The 19,051-nt window shown below is 34.1% G+C and overlaps 3 protein-coding genes and 2 pseudogenes across 3 annotated transcripts; 3 read left to right on the top strand and 2 right to left on the bottom strand.

The window, feature by feature from the left end:
* Positions 1-3,305: 3,305 nt before the first annotated feature.
* On the top strand, positions 3,306-4,189 carry LOC120117981 (eukaryotic translation initiation factor 4B2-like). The gene is made up of 2 exons (XM_039138128.1): positions 3,306-3,727; positions 4,162-4,189. The coding sequence occupies exons 1-2, from the start codon at positions 3,465-3,467 to the stop codon at positions 4,184-4,186; spliced, it is 288 nt and encodes a 95-aa protein (XP_038994059.1). The 5' UTR covers positions 3,306-3,464; the 3' UTR covers positions 4,187-4,189.
* An 812-nt stretch (positions 4,190-5,001) lies between these two features.
* On the top strand, positions 5,002-6,913 carry LOC120118072 (annotated as a pseudogene).
* A 578-nt stretch (positions 6,914-7,491) lies between these two features.
* On the bottom strand, positions 7,492-9,325 carry LOC120118049 (probable protein phosphatase 2C 14). The gene is made up of 5 exons (XM_039138196.1): positions 9,005-9,325; positions 8,732-8,902; positions 8,367-8,537; positions 8,099-8,278; positions 7,492-8,019 (listed from the first exon to the last, which is right to left on the bottom strand). The coding sequence occupies exons 1-5, from the start codon at positions 9,287-9,289 to the stop codon at positions 7,552-7,554; spliced, it is 1,275 nt and encodes a 424-aa protein (XP_038994127.1). The 5' UTR covers positions 9,290-9,325; the 3' UTR covers positions 7,492-7,551.
* A 3,168-nt stretch (positions 9,326-12,493) lies between these two features.
* Positions 12,494-13,229, top strand: LOC120117978 (probable E3 ubiquitin-protein ligase XERICO). The gene has a single exon (XM_039138127.1). It carries the CDS (start codon positions 12,725-12,727, stop codon positions 13,163-13,165), a length of 441 nt encoding a protein of 146 aa, XP_038994058.1. The 5' UTR covers positions 12,494-12,724; the 3' UTR covers positions 13,166-13,229.
* Positions 13,230-13,357: 128 nt separating this feature from the next.
* LOC120117979 lies at positions 13,358-14,864 on the bottom strand (annotated as a pseudogene).
* Positions 14,865-19,051: the final 4,187 nt, after the last annotated feature.

The following is a 19,051-nucleotide window of genomic DNA, read 5'->3' as shown; positions in this document are numbered from 1 at the left end:
TTGTTGTATGTTGGATCATGTACATTTTCATTCAAAAATCAGATTAGGTGAAATCTTCTAAACCTTAGTTCGATCAAATCAAATGACGAATAAGAAAATATTAAGGTTTAATGTAAAAATAATTGTCCAAATTATAACTAAAGTTAACTTTATGTATCTAGAGAATTTTTCATTAAGTATATGTGTCTAACGTTTCTAGCGTTACATTTTTAAGTGTTTGGACCATTATGTTAAATTCTACTGTTAACTGATATGGGTCGGACTTATAAAATGTCAAAAAAAATTATAAACATGACACATGTCACTTAACGACTAAATTTAACAATAAGCGTCTAAAAGTATAACGAAAATATTAAACATGTATTTTTAATAAAAAAAACATACATTTAAATTTAACTTTAAATTTTAAACATTTATTTTTATATTAAGTGAAAATATAATCAAATTCATGGGAGTCAATAATTGACAAAAACCGACCTATCCCTTCGGTCTAAAACGCAGAAGTCAAATAGTACAATCACTTCCACGGTTACATACAGGTACACCTATTAGTTATCACCTTTTCCCACTATAATTTCTTATTGGAATGTGCATTGCACTTCCCTTCTTGCGCGTCTAAAGTTGTATCAACTCATTGACTTCGGATATTTTTTTCTCACAAAGCGTAACGACTAACGGCGCAAATATAAATAAGTCATAACTGAAACCCGCTCTTAAGCTTCATCGATTGCAATCGGAGCTCCGGATCTATTAACGGATTTCATTTTCCCTCTCTTTTATACACATCTCTCTCATTTTTCTCTTTAATTTTTGGCTTAAATACATTATTGCCCCTTAAATTTTATCGAATTAACCTTTAAAATATTGTTCGAGATATTTTATTCTATTTATTCCAAATCGTTAATCCCGATAAAAAATAGTGAGTAATCGGAACACAACACATCATCACTTAATTTAATTTTCTTTTTTAATATAAAAAAAGTTAAAAATAAAATAAATAATATTTTAATAATTAAAAATAAAACAAAAATTGTTTCCTTTCTCCATGCCGCCGCGAGACCTACCAAACCCATAGACACTGCTACTCCGACCGCCGGGCTCCCTCGTCCCACCATCACCAGAGACGCCGAGCACCCCAACCTTCTCATACTCAAAAAACCCCCAAGATAGAAGTCAACTCCCCACAGATCGATGAGTCCTTCTCCCTCCGACCACCATCCACGGTGGTCGGGAACACCAACGAACGAGACCTTCCGCCGACCTCAATACGTTGAACGCTCGAACCAAGCAAGGTAATGAAACCCTCACCCCCTCCTTTCTAATCTGCTTCGAAAATAAAAGAACAAAAAAGGCTACTGAAAATCAAAAGAATGGCCAAATACCTTGAAAATGTATGTGTTTGTATTGCTTGTTCGGTTTTTACAAAAAAAAAAAAAAGGGGAAGACTTTACAAAGTTCTCTGCCTCGAATGGGGAAGAGCTTCTTTGATAATTTCCTTCTTTCAAACTCAAATTCCAATTTTGAAATGGGTTTCATGTATGGTTCATTGTCCAGATTTGCCAATCCATGGAAATATGGATCGGCTAATGCCTGCATGAAAAAAAAATCATAAGAGTTATGAAATATAATGGAGTACAAGGAGAGAGGATTTAAATCTTAAACTATTGGAACCCCTGGAGTTTACCTCTTATGCAGTTGGAAGCTCACTGGGATCGAATGCGATCAAACGCTCAAGTAATTTGAGGGCCAATGGATCTTTATTTGGGAATTTTTCTGTGAAAGGAATTGGTTTCTTTTTTCTCAAGGTATTCAAATAATTTTTATTCATTCTTAATATGCAGATATTATGAACAATCAACATGGTTAGAAAAGATATTGTCCTCCATTTTTCTTCAAATCACTCGATCACAGTTCATGTTCAGATTGATTACCAGAACCCATATATGGCATGTGAATTTTTCCAATTGTCTGTTTCCTGTAGAGGGTAAGGTTGTTCTTAAGTGGGTGTTTATGTAGTGTAAAATACAATAGATCATGCAATGTGTGTCTCTCACTCTGCTGGGAATTGAGTTTAGGGTTCCATCTTAGAATGGAATTTTTTACTGAGTTCCGAACAGATATTTGGCTTCTGAGTTGAGCTTTTGCATCTTTTTCATGCATTAAATTCACATGTACTGTTGTATTATAAAATTTATTTTATTTATGAACACACAAGCCAACTGAATTTTGACTAAAATGTATTCTTGGTTATTTTACCATAAGCATTGGGACTTGTGAGTTGGAGTATAGGGCTTCATCTTAGAAATGAATTTTTGACCGAGTTCAGAACAGAGGTTTGGCTTCTGAATCAAGCTTTTGCAGCTTTTTCATGCATTAAATTAACATGCACTATTGTATTCCAAAATTTATTTCATTTATGAATACACAGCCAACTGAATTGTGACTTAAATCCATTCTTGGTTATGTTACCATATAAGCATTGGGGCTTGTTGAATGAGAAGCTGTTATTATTATTTTTCCTTTCTTGGTGAGTTAGGGGAGTAAAATTATGTTTTTCTTTCCATTTTTTGGCCCAGGGGATTCTTCTTTCTATTAACATTCTCTGGATAGCTAAGCTTAGTTCTTTGCATATTCGTAAATTTACATGCATTTAGTAGATTGAAAATGCTAAAATTCAATGTTGCTGTTGGTTTGTTATCTTTGCCACTTTTTGCCTTCTGTTGCACGAAGACAACAAAGATTGAGTCCTTAAAAATGTTCAGAAGTTGCTTATGTACTGAAATAGTGATATTCTCTGAGATTAATGTTGAGCATATGTAAGTAGCATGTGCACTGGTAGCCGGTAGGTCACATAGGAGACAGTTACCTATTGCCTTTAAATTTGTTTTTATTGGTCCAAGATTAAAGTCATGATGATATTACTGCCATGTCCTTCCGTCAAAGCAGTTTTGTTAAAACACTGCTAGGCTTCGACTCTTCTTTATGGTTCTTAAAGTGCGTTGTTATTTCTTTGATGCTTATATGTGCTTTTTTTAAGTCATTATGTGATATTTCAAGCTTGCTTTCATTCTTTTGCGAGATTATTAATGCAAATGGTTATAAGCTCTGCTTATTTATCAGTTTCATTTTGTGATATTCCATTTTTCTGTTCTAACAGAATGCTTTGCTGTATTGATGTGATCCATTGTGATTTTCTGTGTGAGGCTGTAATGTAGATGGATTCAGATGCTCTAATTGTTCTACGGAATTGCTTGTCATCGTGTGTAAATCCATTTTGTTCCTTTCCTGTTTGCAAGCAACTTTTGAATATATAATTTAAAGAAACCAAAGAGGAAAAGATATTGAAAGAAGAAATAGATAATTTAAAGAAGGAACTTGAGAAAAATTCGACACCGAGTTCAGAACCTGCCGGGGACCAACACTCTTTACATGAAAAACTTCTGCACAAGGAAAGGGAATTAGAGATGCTAATCAAAGATTTAGGGAACAAAATTAGATTTGGGCAGAAAGCTGTTGAAAGGCCTGGATCTGGAGCTGGCAGGACTGGCAGCTTCCCTGATGGACCTCCTTCTCAGTCTGGATCTATTGATGGCTCTAGAAGTGTGGAGTTCACGGATAGGCCTAGATCTCGTGGTACTGCAGCTGCATGGACAATGCCTGGTGATGAGCGAAGAGGATTTCAAGGTGGCAGGGATAGAGGATTTCAAGGAAACAGAGATATGGAAAGGTAAGGGTATAAAATATCAGCAGTTAAATCTCTCATGCCTTTCCTCCCAATCTTCATGGAAAACTTGGCCTCCTTGTCTCCCCCCCCCCCATTTTATTGATATAAATAATTAGTAGAATTTGCAAGTTTAAGACTGATATATTCAAATGTCCTTTTTCATGCATCTTTGAAGCTTTTCTTTTTTCTTTTTTGGTTTTTAGTGAACTAGAAACCGATATTTTTAAGATGCATTTTTATTTGTCTCTGTCTAGGACCGATACATGTTAACCGAATGAAGCATTCGCTGTTACTCTAATCCTTTCTCCGTTTGATGTCCTGTCATTGCCACTTGTTATGCTCTTTTGCACATTGTAATACCAGGGTCTGCAACAATGCACATCTGCACACAGAAATCAGATTAATGAAATCATGGTATTATTTTTTTAATATGGCAGGCCAAGATCAAGGGAGAGATGGTGAACCGCAATCGGAATTGCTTTGTCGAATTCCGTCAAATAACCTTTGACGACATGGACCAATAATCTTTTGTTACCTTATTGCTCCTGGTAAAGTGGAGCAAGGATTCTCGAGTATTGTAACAAGGAACCATGCATTATTCTCTCTCGGTGCTCTCATGTAAAATGGCCTTTCCTCCCCTTCTTTTTGGCTATTTTTATTTTATTTGTTCTTTCTAGAGCAATGGGACTCGAATTTTGCTTAAGAAACATTGTGTGGTTCACCAGTTTTATCTTTAATATTCCTTTGGAATGCTATACGGAAGGGTCTTATCTTTAATGTCCCATGAATTTAAGTTGTAATTTTAAAGAAGAAAGTGACTCACCATACTATAATCGAGTTAATAGTTTATTGATCTTAGGGTAATTTATCCAAAATAATAATAACAAAAAATAATAGACAAATGACAGTATTTTTATATAGACATACAACTTTTAAAATTCAAATTTGACAATTTTGTCTTACGTTCTTGATTTCTTTAATTAGATCTTAAATCTAAACTTAAAAAACCCGGAGATTCTATCACGTGATATAATCAAATCCCAGTGTAAAATATCATCAAAATGACTAAAATGAGAAAAATTACCTAATTTTGGAACTAATGTGGAAGAAAAACTCAAGGACAACGTTGCAAAATGTTTCAAGTTATGAGGTTAAAATGCTGTTTTATCCAGTTCCTATAATACATTATACTATAAATATTGTAGTACTAGGCCATCATCTTCATCACTGACTTGCAAAATCTCTCTTTGCAATCTTCTTTGTTTCTTCTCTTACGTATGGCTTGTGATCGATCCTCCATTCTAGTTTTCTCTATATTTGTTCTCTCCTCAATGAACCTTAATACACCGTCGGCGGTGATTGCTAAAAACAATGTCATTTCCCAGCAATATTCAACTTCGGCGACTCCAACTCCGACACCGGAGGCTTGTCAGCTGCATTCGGTCAAGCTCCTCCTCCTAATGGAATGTCTTACTTTGGCCACCCCGCCGGCCGCTACTGCGATGGCCGCCTTGTCATAAACTTCATAGGTACCCTTTTTTCTCTTGTATATTTCTTAGCATTCAACTGATAATTATAGCAACAAAAAAAGAGTTGTTTCACCATAGTTAACTTTCTCAGTCATCGGTCATTTTCTTTTCCTCTTAAGCAAACCACCCTAAACAAGAAAGATTACTGATTATGAACATTTTTTGTTCAGCTGAGAGCCTGGGTTTACCATATCTAAGTGCATTTCTCGACTCCCTGGGAACCAACTTCACACATGGAGCCAACTTTGCCACTGCTGGTTCAACCATTAGACCTCAAAACACTAGCAGGCAACAAAGTGGTTTGAGCCCCATCTCCTTGAATGTTCAATATTACGAGTTCCACGATTTTCATCTCAGGTCACAAGTCTTGCGTAAAAGAGGTACGATTTTCATCTCAGGTCACAAGTCTTGCGTACAAGAGGTACTAGATTTATACTATTTTGATGTTTTTTCGAGTGGGATCGATCTAAATTATGTTATATGTGCGTAGGTGGTGTTTATGAAACTTTATTGCCAAAGGAAGAAGACTTCTCAAGTGCCATGTACACCTTCGATATCGGCCAAAATGATCTCTCTGCCGGTTACTTCTTGAACATGACTGTCGACCAAGTTAAGGCTTACGTTTCCGATGTGCTTAATCAGTTCCGGATTGTAATTAAGGTTAATAAACAAATCTTTCGAACCAAATGTTCGAACTTTGAATAGATTAAGCTTTGGTTATTGATCTTTCATTGCAAATTTTGTATGTAATTTGCAGTATATTTATGACATAGGAGGCAGATACTTTTGGATACACAACACAGGTCCGGTGGGATGTTTACCGTACGTCATGGAGCGGATACCGGTGTTGGCCAGTCAGATCGACCAATACGGATGTGCTTCGCCGTTAAATGAAGTGGCACGATTTTTCAACGGTGGATTGAAAACACAGTTGAACAATTGCGCAAAGATTTGCCACATGCTGCAATCACTTATGTGGATGTTTACTCGGTGAAATATTCACTTATCAGCCAAGGAAGAAAGTATGGTGAGTCCATTTCTTTTTTAAACTTACAAATTATATCAAACTACAACTAAAATTCATCAAAATTAATTATTAAACTCATTAGAGATGAGCAAAACTTGATTCAACTTGATTTTTTTTTTGAATTATTTGAGTTCACTCGAATTTTAATTTCGGTTTTCGAGTTTGGATTTATCAAATTTGAATCACACTCTCTTAAACCATAATAGAATATTTATGTAGCTTCAATTCTTCTTTCCGAAATCTTTTTTTCAATTTAATCCCTAAACTTTGCATGATTTCTTTATTTCTTCAATTACTCCTTTTTAAGTTTATTTTTTGATAAAATTTAAACCACATACTCTTCTAATACTATACAACACTTGGACTAATTCAAAATTTTTGAACTCAACTCGATCTAATACTCACTCCTAACACTCAAAACACTGAAGCAAAACCGATAAATGAGAACACATCTAAACAACGTACATGGTGGGATTGTGTTTGACAAATGGATTATATGTGGAAAATGCAGGGTTCAATCAAACTTTAGAGCATGTTGCGGCCATGGCGGGAAGTACAATTACAACAAGAAATTGGGGTGTGGAGGAAAGGTTCATAAACATGGGAAAGATGTATTAGTGCGGCTCCATGCAAGCATCCTGCCACTTATGTCAATTGGGACGGAATACACTTTACCCAAGGAGCTAACCGCTACATATTTGATCGTATCGTCCATGGTTCATTTTCAGACCCTCTCAATCCCTTAAACATGGCTTGTTATAGGAACTAAAAAAGGGGGAGCTCAACTCTTCTTAACTATTATTATGAAAAATCATAAATAATAATAATTTTATTTAGAAATTCAAGAACAAATTTATATATAGTAATGTTTCTTATTTTGTGGGTTTCTGTTTGAAATTTGAAAGTTTAACGTTGGCATAAATCCCTAGGGTGCTTGTGATATATGATTATAAATCTATATGACGTGCTTAGTGAGAAACACTTGAAAATAATAATCTTGTTTGTTTTATATGGGTGTAGCTACAATAAATAAATAGAGTGATTGAGGTTAAAAACATTTGTATTTATTGATTCAGAATAAATTATTTTTTCCTTTGTATTCTACACCTTTTTGAATATTTCGAACATGTTCAGCTTAATAGAATCTGCAATGTGTGTGTTGGGGAATGGATGTGCTTGTTAAATCTGCTGCTACATAGTATTTGTACCCATGAATCTGGTTGTTTTACAAAAATTAACAATCTTTATGATAAATAATAACGGAAGCACGATTAAATGTTACATTTGAAGTGATTTAAATCAATTATCATGACCGTAATATCATCTAAACTGCCCCTATTCACAGCAAGGCTTACCAGCTCCTTGCAAGCAGCCATGATACCAGCTGCAGATGATGGTTTCTTCTTGAAACTGGTGTTTTCTTGAGTAGGCGACTCGAGTTTCGTGCTTATCCGCTTCACCATCGAAATCCTGCGAAACTTCGACGGCGGACTTCTGTTTTCACAAGCAAAGACATCTCGATCATTATCTTTCCAACCATCAATATTGTTCTTGTACCTAGGGGATTGACATGTGTCTTTCTGTTGCTGCTTAACCAATGAAATTCTCCGTATCTTCGATGGACTTACACTCACACGCCCATAATCCTCATCGTTTTCTTTACTATGACCTCCATTGTTGTCGGTTCTTTTTGCGACAGATAGTCGTGTCACGGTGTCGATCGCTTCCTGTTCGCTAACCTGATTCAACAGCCAAGTGATTCAAACAGCTAACAACATGATAAATGCAGTGCAGTGAAGTTTACAGACCGTTTCTTACCTCTTCCCAAAGACCATCAGAAGCCAAAACAAGGTACTCCATATCTGGTGTCAACTGAAAAACTTTTGTGTCAGGCTCAGCCACCACCCAGTCCTTCAGATGGGCATCTCCGATACTTCGAGAGACGGAGAGTATCCCGTGAACCCTCCAAGCTCCTCGGTGAAACTCGACATATCCTCCCTATGTGCCACCAATGTCAACATAAACAATGGGAATCATATCAACAAGCTACCCAGATTATGTATTTTTTGTGTGTAAGATATGGCACCTTATTCTCAATTCTTGTTCTTTCATCTTGTTGCTCAGCTTTATGATCTGTTGTAAGGGCTTCAGCTACTCCTTCTCTACTTAAAACAGCCCTGCAATCTCCCAAGTTTGAAACAACAATGGCATCACCTTCAATCAATGCTGTGACACAGCAGGTGCCACTGACCATATCCTGTAAAGATTACAATTCTAACATTCAAATCAGTAGGATTTGATAATTGCCATGCTCTATGTGCAGAAGGGTGCAACTATTGTTCAAAATTCGAATGAGAACGCCCTTAGGAAGGTCCTAAACCCTAAACCAAGAAGCAAATGGGCATAGGTAAAGATTGAATTTTGAATTCAAAGTAGCCATAATGCTATTACCTTCTTCAAGAACTCCTCATCTGTTTTAAGGTAACCAGACTTGACTGCCTCCTCCTTCTCATCATTTCCTTTACAATCCTTCAGCATCTCAAACAAATTATTGTGCAAGTTTTGTGCAACAAAATCAGCAGCATCCTTCCCTCCATGTCCATCATAAACGCCAAAGAATGCCTACAATAAACACAAAACACCCCAAATTTTGCTCATTGGAAAGGCCAAAAGGTTGATTTTTTTCTTTTTACAAAACAAAAACAACCCATTTACAAACACTACCTTGTTTGAGTTCCCATGGAGACAAGAAACGATCTTGTGTGCATCTTCCATGAACTTCTTCTTCCCCTTGACAGAGTAAACAGCCACACCTAACCCACTGAAGCAAACGGTGTCGTCCCGTGGGGTAAAGTCTTTAACTTTAAGGGAGTTGACTTGGATTTCTTGCAAGACATTCGGGATCTCAATGGTCGGCGGCCTTTTCCGTTTCAGATTACAATAAAGAACAGGTTGTTCGTGAGGCTTCTCATTTGGCTGAAGTGAAACTGAAGAAGGTTTATTGGTCATATTTTATAAATCAAACTGAAGCAAACGGCTAATGAAAAAGAAGAAGAAGAAGAAGAAAGGGGATACAAGCTTAGATTTTATAGATGTTTTGGTTTTACTGATGTTTTTTGAGCCGTTGGGGGGCTGGCGGAGATTGGTCAAAAGCTTTGAATCTTTGCTTGGTGGGGACTGAGAGGGGGAAACGTTCTAAATTTTGGAATTTGAGATAAGACTTGAATAGTTTAAGGCTTTATTCCCGGTTTGGTCCTTGAATTATAACTACATCTCAATTTGATACCTTAATTATTGCTGTATAATAATTGGATGCATAATAAATGCAATTCACCCAACAACATTTCAAATAAAGTTGAAGATTTATTAAATAATTCAAAAGAAAGTAGGCATTTCCTTTTTACTATAATGCAGATATAAGATGATAGCAATTGCATACATTACCTGTCTCGCCTATTTCCTCTACCTACTATTACATAAAGTATGATTAAGACCAAGACACATTGATGTATATCGGATAAGTAATAAAGAATTTGATATTTTCAAAGTAAGATTACTTGGAAATGTAAAGAATTTTATATTAGATAAGACTTGCTCCGTTTAATTTGGTTTAATTTGTGAGTATTTTTTTAAATACAATTCTATCGGTAGAATACAATTCTATCGCCTATTTTCAAATTATGATTTTTATTTTAAATTAATTCATAAAAGTTTTAAATGTTATAATTTCGTCCCTAAGCTATGACTATCATTCTAAATTAGTCCTCAAACTTTTGAATATTTCATTTTCATGTTTAAAATTTTGAATTTTTATTTTCATCCTCGAATTTTTGAATATTTCATTTTCATTCTCAATCTATGACCTTCATTCTAAATTGTTCCCTGAACTTTCGAACATTTCAATTTCATCCCAAGCTATACGTATATACTAATCACATACATAAAAAATTTATTGACTGAGCCAATATAAACATAATAAAATGCTTATCTAATATTTCTCATATATATAAGAATTTATATTAATAAAATAACGTAGTTCGGAATATAATATTTTCATCGATCAAGATGAACTCTCTTTTTCATAGGACCAAAATCATCTATGATCGAGGAAAAAGAAGTAATAATAATTTTGATTGAATAAAATAAGATATGAGGCGTATCTTTTAAATTTTGATTATAACCTTGTAGGTGGTGTTGAAAAAAAATACTAAACAAACGTTAATAACACCACAAATTGATAAGTAATTAAAGAACGAAATAAAAATTAAGTATGAAAATTCAGAAAAAAAAAGTAATAAAAAACTAGAAGAAGAACATCAAAGACTTTAAATTTTAGTTAAGATACTCGATTACCTTCAAGTTAAAAAAAAGAATTATTTGAATTTAAAAAGTGCATAATGAATATAAATAAACAAGAAAGAGAGAGCATGATATTGTATAATTTATAAGATTTTGAAGAGATAAAATTATAGTTAATTTTAAAATTAAATAAGACTCTAATTAATTTAATTTTGATAAAATAGAATTATAAATAAATTATATTTAATAAAATTATAAAATTTTTGAAGAGATAAAATTATAGCTAAATTTAAAATTAAATAGGACTCTAATTAATTTAATTTAAATTTAATAAAATTATATTTTTTATTCTCTTAGCATGGAGGCGGCCATGGCCTAGGTCCGCCCCTGGCATCCTTTGTAAATAAAATGGTTAGGCAAAGTTATATTATTATATGTTTATAAAAATAAAATAAAATTTAAGTTAAATTATGCTTGAAACTGTTTATATATTTGGATGAATTTGGAGATGAAATTGAAATATTCAAAAGTTTGGGGACTAATTTGGAATGAAAGTTATAGTTTGAGGATGAAATTACAATATTCAATAGTATAAAGACTAATTTGAAATAAAAGTCATAATTTGATGATAAAATTAAAATATACAAAAGCGTAAAAATAAATTTAAAATAATAACCATAGTTTGGAGACAAATGATACAACTAACTCTATCATGATATATCTTATCGTTACTAGTCATTATAAAATTTTAAAATTTTTTATGATCATTAAAAATAATATTTATGACAAATAATTATTTCTGTAATCGTTACTGACTTTTATCCTTAATTTGAACATGTAAATAAAAATTGTTTTTATTTCTAAAAGATACAACTACCAAAGTAATTTTTCTATGACTTTATCTTATCTTTTTAAAAAATAAACCTGTTTTTATTATTGTTTTTTATTATCATATTGTTATTTTACTTTTTACTTATATATTAATCTTGAAAGATGACGTTTATTTTAACTTTTATATTAATTAATATGGATTAATTTTTAAGACAATTATTTGTACTTTAATGGTTGTTCCTTGTTCCCATATGTAATGGGGGTAAAGGAGAGGTAAGATAGTAGGTTGCTCCCAACACTTGGTTGAGAGCAACTTCCGTAGGAGACCTCCAGATTATGAAATACTCTCCATGAGACTCGATCCCACAACCTCAAGGTTAAATAAATCACCTAACAAAAAAAGACATTTATTAAGCATATTAAAGGTAAATATGAGAATATGAGTCTGGTTTTTGGTATATAAGTTAAACAACTATTGCAATATTCATTTCTGATGGCATAATTTTTTTTTTATCAATAATGGACTTGTTCCAATGTCGGATTGTCGGTGACGATGCCGAGGTTGGTGTATGGTAAGTAGCCATACGACAAAGACTGGACAATTTGCTGCATGGTAGATGTCTTTGTGGTGATTTTAATTAAAGATTTATATTATAATTACGTTTTTGAATTTATCATAATTATGAACGTAACGAATGTTATTATAATAATTATGATATCACAATTACGTAATCACAGTTTTAATAGATATCATTTCTATTATCTATCTGCCGTTAGTTTAATAGTGAATCGATGTTTTGGTTTTAATTTTTAAAAAAATAACAAAGCTTTGCGATGTTTCAATTTTCATGAGTGGACAATGAATCAGCAATTAACGTAAAGTTCCGCCACAAGCTCCCACCTCATTGGCCCTAACAACCGTTCACAGCACACGTGCCATCTCTACTTTAAACCCTTTTCCATCAACTGAAAACGCCACCACAACCGGTTCCGGATATTTCTTTTTAATTCAATGATTAATCCTATCATCTTCCACAAATCCCACACGTGTACCCAGTGAGTCCGCCCCTGGTTAGCACACTGGTTTCTGCCATGCCTCGTGTCAATTTATGATTTTATCAAACTACTTCCTTTACGTTGCTAAAAGGGCAACCTTTGTTAATGTTTTATACGGGCAACATACCTTTGCTTCCCTCCCTTCCCTTCCTTTGTTCTGTCTTCCTCAGCTGCAAAATCTGATTATTTCCACTTTAGGAATTTTTATTGTGTATTTGTTTAATTTATTTGCTTTGGTGGGACAAAAATCACAACATCATGGGCTTGTCGAATTTCCCTAGCTCAGCCGAAGGTGTGCTTCCGGTGCTTGTAATGAACACCGTTCTCTCGGTGGCTCTGTTGAAAAACATGGCGAGATCTTTACTCCAAGTCCTGGATTCATCTTCTTCTTCGAATTTAGATATCGAGGAGTACCCGGTTGGGTACCCAGAACAAGAGACGATGAACGATGCAAAGGAGAGGAGGATATCAATAACTCAGTTCAAGTCTTTGTGCCACGACCGGTGCTCGTCGTCGTCACCGTCGTCATCTGAAGATTCGGTTCCCGTAAGGGAGGCTTGTTGTGTGTGTTTGAGTGGTTTTGAAGCTGATGAGGAGGTGAGTGAGTTGTCCTGCAAACATTTCTTCCACAAAAGTTGCTTGGAGAAATGGTTTGGGAACAAGCACAGTTCATGCCCTCTCTGTCGATCTATTGACTAAAATTTCTCTTTTTTTTTCCTAGAAGATTAGAATTCGAGCAATTGTGTTATTAGAATATGTTTTTAATAGATTAAGAGAAATTCTGAACAGATATTACTTTGATTAGATTCGGTAGTATAAACAATCTTTGGCTATATATTTCTATATGTACACATATATCAGATAACAAAATAAAAGTTGTAGCAGTATCTATATAATCAGAAGAATTCACTCGTTTTCTCTCAAACAATTTCCGGGTAAAAGAAGCTTGTACTTATCTGCATTCTGCTGAAGATACAATGGAAAATGAATAGCCGAGAAGGAATGAGGAACAGGTCCCATCCTATTTTCCCGATTATTTCCTTGAATGTGCGCTCTTCCGGAACCATGACGAATAGATCAGAACCCTTGCAAATTACTCTTCTGAACTCTCTTCGGGTTCAAATAACGGGAGAATCTCACTCGATCGTTATGACTATAAGCTTTCATCTTAGATACGAACTCATCGATGAGACAAACAAAAACTGCAGTGCCATCCTGCATCGGCTAAAATCTCGTCCGTCTGCGGATAATGTGCATGCCTTGTTTTGCAGGTCCGATGCTCTCCAGCTGTTGTTATCTACAAGGAACTCGAAAGAATAAAGATAGTTCTTCAGCCGAAGATGAATAACTTGAGGTATGCCATCACACCACCTAAGGAGGTTGATAGTATGCCGGCTAGGTATCTCATCGACATCTGACATGATCAACAAGGCATCATCGGAAATTCCGGCCATTTTGAGAAGCTGGTCCAATGTTAGTCGCTGCAGAGCCTCTTCAACAAAAGGGTTCTCTCCGTTCTTGAACCTTACTCCGATTGACCTGTTAGTCAACTCGGCTCAACGAACTTGAATCGATCTCGATGGCTAGCGAAAACCATAGGATTCTGAATCCCGGTAAACGTCGAATTAGACTGAGAAGAACTAAATCTGTTACGTAATGGCACAATTATTGCCATCGAATTGTAAGAACATCGACTTCATTACTAAACAACACAGCATCGTATACCCGTCTTGGAAATTCACGAACTCTCCAACCATGAAGTTTGCAGAGTTTCTCCATCGTATACCAGACGTGCAAATGCTTGGGTGGCGATTCCCATAACGGCCGGAGAAAGTACGAAATATTCTGCCCGTGAACATATACACCGAACACGTAGGTCGGAACGAGTATAAATAGAAGAACATAAGTTTTCAAATCAGTGCCGCGCAGTAAGCATTGTAACTTTGTTCAATTCGATTAATAATTTAGTTTTCAATTCGATTAATAATTTAGTTTGATTAACAGTAAAAATATTTGATTAATTTGGTTTTAATTAATTAAATTCGGTTCGTGATTGAATTCACCGATTCAACATCCCTAAACAGGTATGTTTTTCAATTCCCCAAACCAAAAGCAGAGGCATTCGCTCAGAATTTAATCAAAACCCAGAAACCAACCAGATTCGCAGGCAACACCGATCAGCTAACTTGAAGATTAAAAGCTGAAAGAGTTCACAAAAATCTTCAACCCCATTGACATTAAAACCCAAGAATTTAAGCATGAAGAAACAAAAAGAAAGTGTTATCAGAATAGTGAAGTACCTGGACACAAATATCGCCACAGATATCATCAGTTTTCTTGGAACAATAATGGCCTCCTCCTCCATTCGTCATCCACTTATCTGTAAATTCTCTCTGAAACCAGGGGCCAAAGAATGAAACTTTTTCTCGAAAAACAAGTAAACGGAAAATATCTAGCTTTGATAGTTCGTTTAATATACAAAATTAATAATAATAATTAGGCTTATTAATGAAAAATATAAGAGAATAAATATTTTTAAAATATAAAAAAAAGAGCTGGTGCTTCTCTGTTGACGGGTGGCAGTTGTAAAGACAAACAATACCCATCGAGAAAGAAGGATAAATTATCTGGGATTTTTGGTCACTGAAGTTATTTTCTCTTCTTTAAATTATGTATGCATTACTTAAACATAAGTACTCTAGAAATAATAATATTTACTTTTATATTAAATTCAATTAATAAATTCTTAATTTTAATAGTTAAATTATTACTTATCCCCTTTGACTTGATAATTAAATATTTTGTTCACTTCAACATTTCGAGATTTTTTCTTAACAGTTTGAGATCTTACAAGGTAGTATATGTTTAGAATTTTTTTAATTAATTGATAACGCATATACATCTTATAGACACAATTGCTCAAATTTAAAACTTTTACAGAGAATGATATTTTTTTATTATTGAGACTGCTTGATGAGTTTGACATTTAAAATTTATTCAACACATGAAAAACATATTTAAACAATTATTTTGTCTGTTAAAATAAATTAGAATTTTAGAAAACAATTTTTTGAAATCATTTGATGTGTTTGGGTGATATTGCATAAATCATTTTTTTAATTTTCTTTCATTTGATAAAAAATTTAAATTTTATTTATTGTAAATATCAAATATAATATATAATATTATAAATTGTATAAACTTAATATTAATTTTTAGAAGATGGAGGAGTGACAAAAAAAATTAATGTCTAAAGGTTGAATTGAATTTTTTAAAATTTTAATGATCAAAATAAGAGTGAAAAGAAAACCGGTGATGAAATTTGTAATATACCCTTAACATAATCGAGCAAATATGTCCAAGAAAATCGTGCACCACTCTTGAAGCTCATTCCTCATTGTAATGGCGAGGGATCAATTTTGGACGTTATAAAAGATCCAGCATAAAACAATATCTGGATAAAATTGTCAATTTAATTATAATCAGATCATTAATAAAAAAATATTATAAAAATTTAAAAAAGATATCAGTTTGGAAATAATTGAAAGAGAAATGATTTTGAGTGAGAATTTTGACGTGTGGTGTGAGTGAGTAACCAAAAAGGCGCAGACCCAATCCTGATGTAGTGTCGTTTGGGCTTTGCCTTTGTTTTGTTTTATACGCAAACAATTTAGTAATTGTCCGTCCAGTTCAGTTAGTAAAGCGCAAGGCTCTTAATTTTGTGGTCGTGGGATCGAGTTCTACGGTGATCAATTCATAATTCTGATTGCTGGAAGTCTTCTACGGAAGCTGCTCTCAACCTGACGTTAAGGACAACCTACTATCCTATCTTCTCTTCACCCCATTATATATGTAAATAGGGTTAGCTAATTTAATTTAGTAATGCTGATGAAGCTGCTGCCATTGTCGCCTACTTTTCTGGGCATGGACTAGTTTTGTGGTGATCAGCAGCAACTCAACACCGTCCTACTCGGACTCTTATCTTATATATTACTCTCTTCCATCAACTTGGGATTTGTTAAAGTGGTATTTTACCTAAAGATTTTACTATTAAACAAAATGTAACATTAGTTTAAAGAAAGTGATGTTGATGATATAAAGAAACAACTAATCTAATCTTTAAAATCCCTTCCATGTGGCGTTAGCTAATATAATTATATTTGTAAATTATATAATTATTTTATAATTTATTGTTAATTAAAATAATTTTTTCCTTGTAAAGTTTTTGTGTAAATCTATATTATTATTTCAAACATCAAACCTTAAAATCCAGTCGAATGACACGTATCTGCTCTCAAACATCAAACCTCTAAATTATTTTATTATTCTTTTAATATGACACGTCATTTTTATTATTATTTAATATAAAAAATTTAAAATATAAAATTAAAACCAGACGGTGGCCTTCCACTATTCGTCGTCATTGGATGCCACCGTCGACGGGCGTAGATGGTGGGTGTTCGGTCCCATATTTCATCAGCCCGCTTTGTCTTAACCCTTTGAGTCTGAATTCGACCTCAATGTGTCGGAACATGCTCTGAATATGATCAAAAGTGAGGAAGCCGAAACATCGAGGCCGTAGATGATGGTCGTTCGATCTCATATTTCATGGGTCGCTTTTCCTCAATCCCTTGAGTTCAAATCTGACCTCCATTTTTTCTGAATATGCTCCGAATTCCATGAATTGGAGATCAAAAGTGAGGAAATCAAAATGTTTCCAGTCGATATTCATGGGTTTTGGGATATTTTTCTGTGAAACAACCACTCGATTCAAACCCAGCGTGTCAAAGCGAGTCTCTCGGTACAATTTGGGATCAAATGGTTGATGATTCTGAAGGCCAACGATGGTCGACTGTGACGAGAAAGGGAATTTAATAATAAAATAATTTATAATGATCAAAATAGAAGCAATTCAAAAGTTCAGTGAATAAATTAAAAAAATTAAAAGTACAATGAATAAAATAGAATATAATGTAAAATGCAACGATAAATGACATAGTTTATCCATCAAAAGATGAATCGATCTAAATCTACTTTGATTGTATTTAGTGATGGATCGAAGAGACGATCTCGTCGATTATTCTCTAAAAAAATTTAAATTCACTATTTTTATTTAATGCCTTGAACATTAATTATTTTGTTAAGAGTACAATGTGTTAGTAGTAAATTCAGCACTTGGATTTTCAGTTTCTTAGCTGAATAGATCATATTTTGGATGGATTTTTCTCTGCTCAACAATTAGATATTATCGATCAACTACAACCGATGGAGATAATGTTATTGATGACTTGGGTAGACGAATGTCATCTATTTTTACCATGTAATGGAATGATACTTTAAGTATCGAAATGAGAAAATGGGTATAATTTAAGGGTTAAATTGTAAATAAATATTTTCATTTTTTTATCCGAGATCTTTGGCTTTTCAATAATGAGGTAAAGCTGAAAAATCCAATTTTGAGGTGTCAAACTCATCCTGCCTTAACCATGCGTTGCAAGCGGATCTTTTGGCAAGCATGTCAGAGGTGGTGGCCTGGTGGGTTAGTTGGGTAGCTAAATCCCATCATTTAAAAACCGCAAATTGTGCTTTTTTTCATGCTTTAAAACGCTATTGTCGATTGACTAATTGCTCCTACTTGTCCATTAACCACAGTAATCTTATTATTAACATAGTAATTAACGTATAATTTGACTAAACATAATACATAAACTGCTCAAAGGTCACCGTTTTGCTTCAGTATTATTATTATACCTTTTTGATCTCTTCCATAAAAGATATTTTCTACATTTAAACTATGTTACACTTCCACTATTATTCTTTTGGAGGTTTATAAGTTTCTAGAAACTTTGAGAGTTTTATAACTTCCAACCAATTCTAATATCTTGATAGGATCAGAGACGAGTCTACATTATTTATCAGAATCAAATATATTATCTTGTTAAACTCATCACTCTTGATCGCTTTCATTGAATCACCATTTTTTACTTAAATCAAAAAGAACAAACGTGTAAAATCAACACAACTCGATTTTTCCAATTAACAAGAATATGGTTAGTGGTCATGACTAAGATGCCGGTCCTTCACCTCCAAAAGTAAAAAAAAATGAATATATGCATTTAATCCTATATATATGTATATATATATGAATGAACAGTTTGGAACATAGAAATCCGGCAAGTAAACGAGGAGGGGCACCACTTTGGAAAAGTAGAAAGTGACTTGGGGTTCCCATGCTAAGGTCAGGTCAGGGCCGAGGCCGGTGGCACTGGATAAGAGGTCCCGCTGTAACCCTGAAGGTTACAGTTCATTAAGTCTCGAAAACACAAGATTCCGACCACGGCCAAGCTCTGGGGTCGTGCGTGTGCGTTTTTACTTATACGAACAGAATCCGAAGCAGACAGACAAGCAACGCGACATTACCACCACCACCAGCAAATCACCAAAACCAGACGCCAGCTGCATCATTTCAATGGTTCAGATTACTCGATCTGACAAAGGAAATCCCAGAAACAACATATGGAACAGTGATGCATCAATTATAAAATTCAGATTTTCAAGAGGACATTCAATGATGGGGGACGATGG

Source organism: Hibiscus syriacus, unplaced genomic scaffold (assembly GCF_006381635.1).
Source record: "Hibiscus syriacus cultivar Baekdansim isolate YM2019G1 unplaced genomic scaffold, ASM638163v2 tig00110325_pilon, whole genome shotgun sequence".
In the NCBI taxonomy this organism is placed as follows: domain Eukaryota; kingdom Viridiplantae; phylum Streptophyta; class Magnoliopsida; order Malvales; family Malvaceae; genus Hibiscus; species Hibiscus syriacus.
The sequence above is the reverse complement of the archived record's forward strand: the minus strand, read 5'-3'. Positions and strand labels throughout refer to the sequence as shown.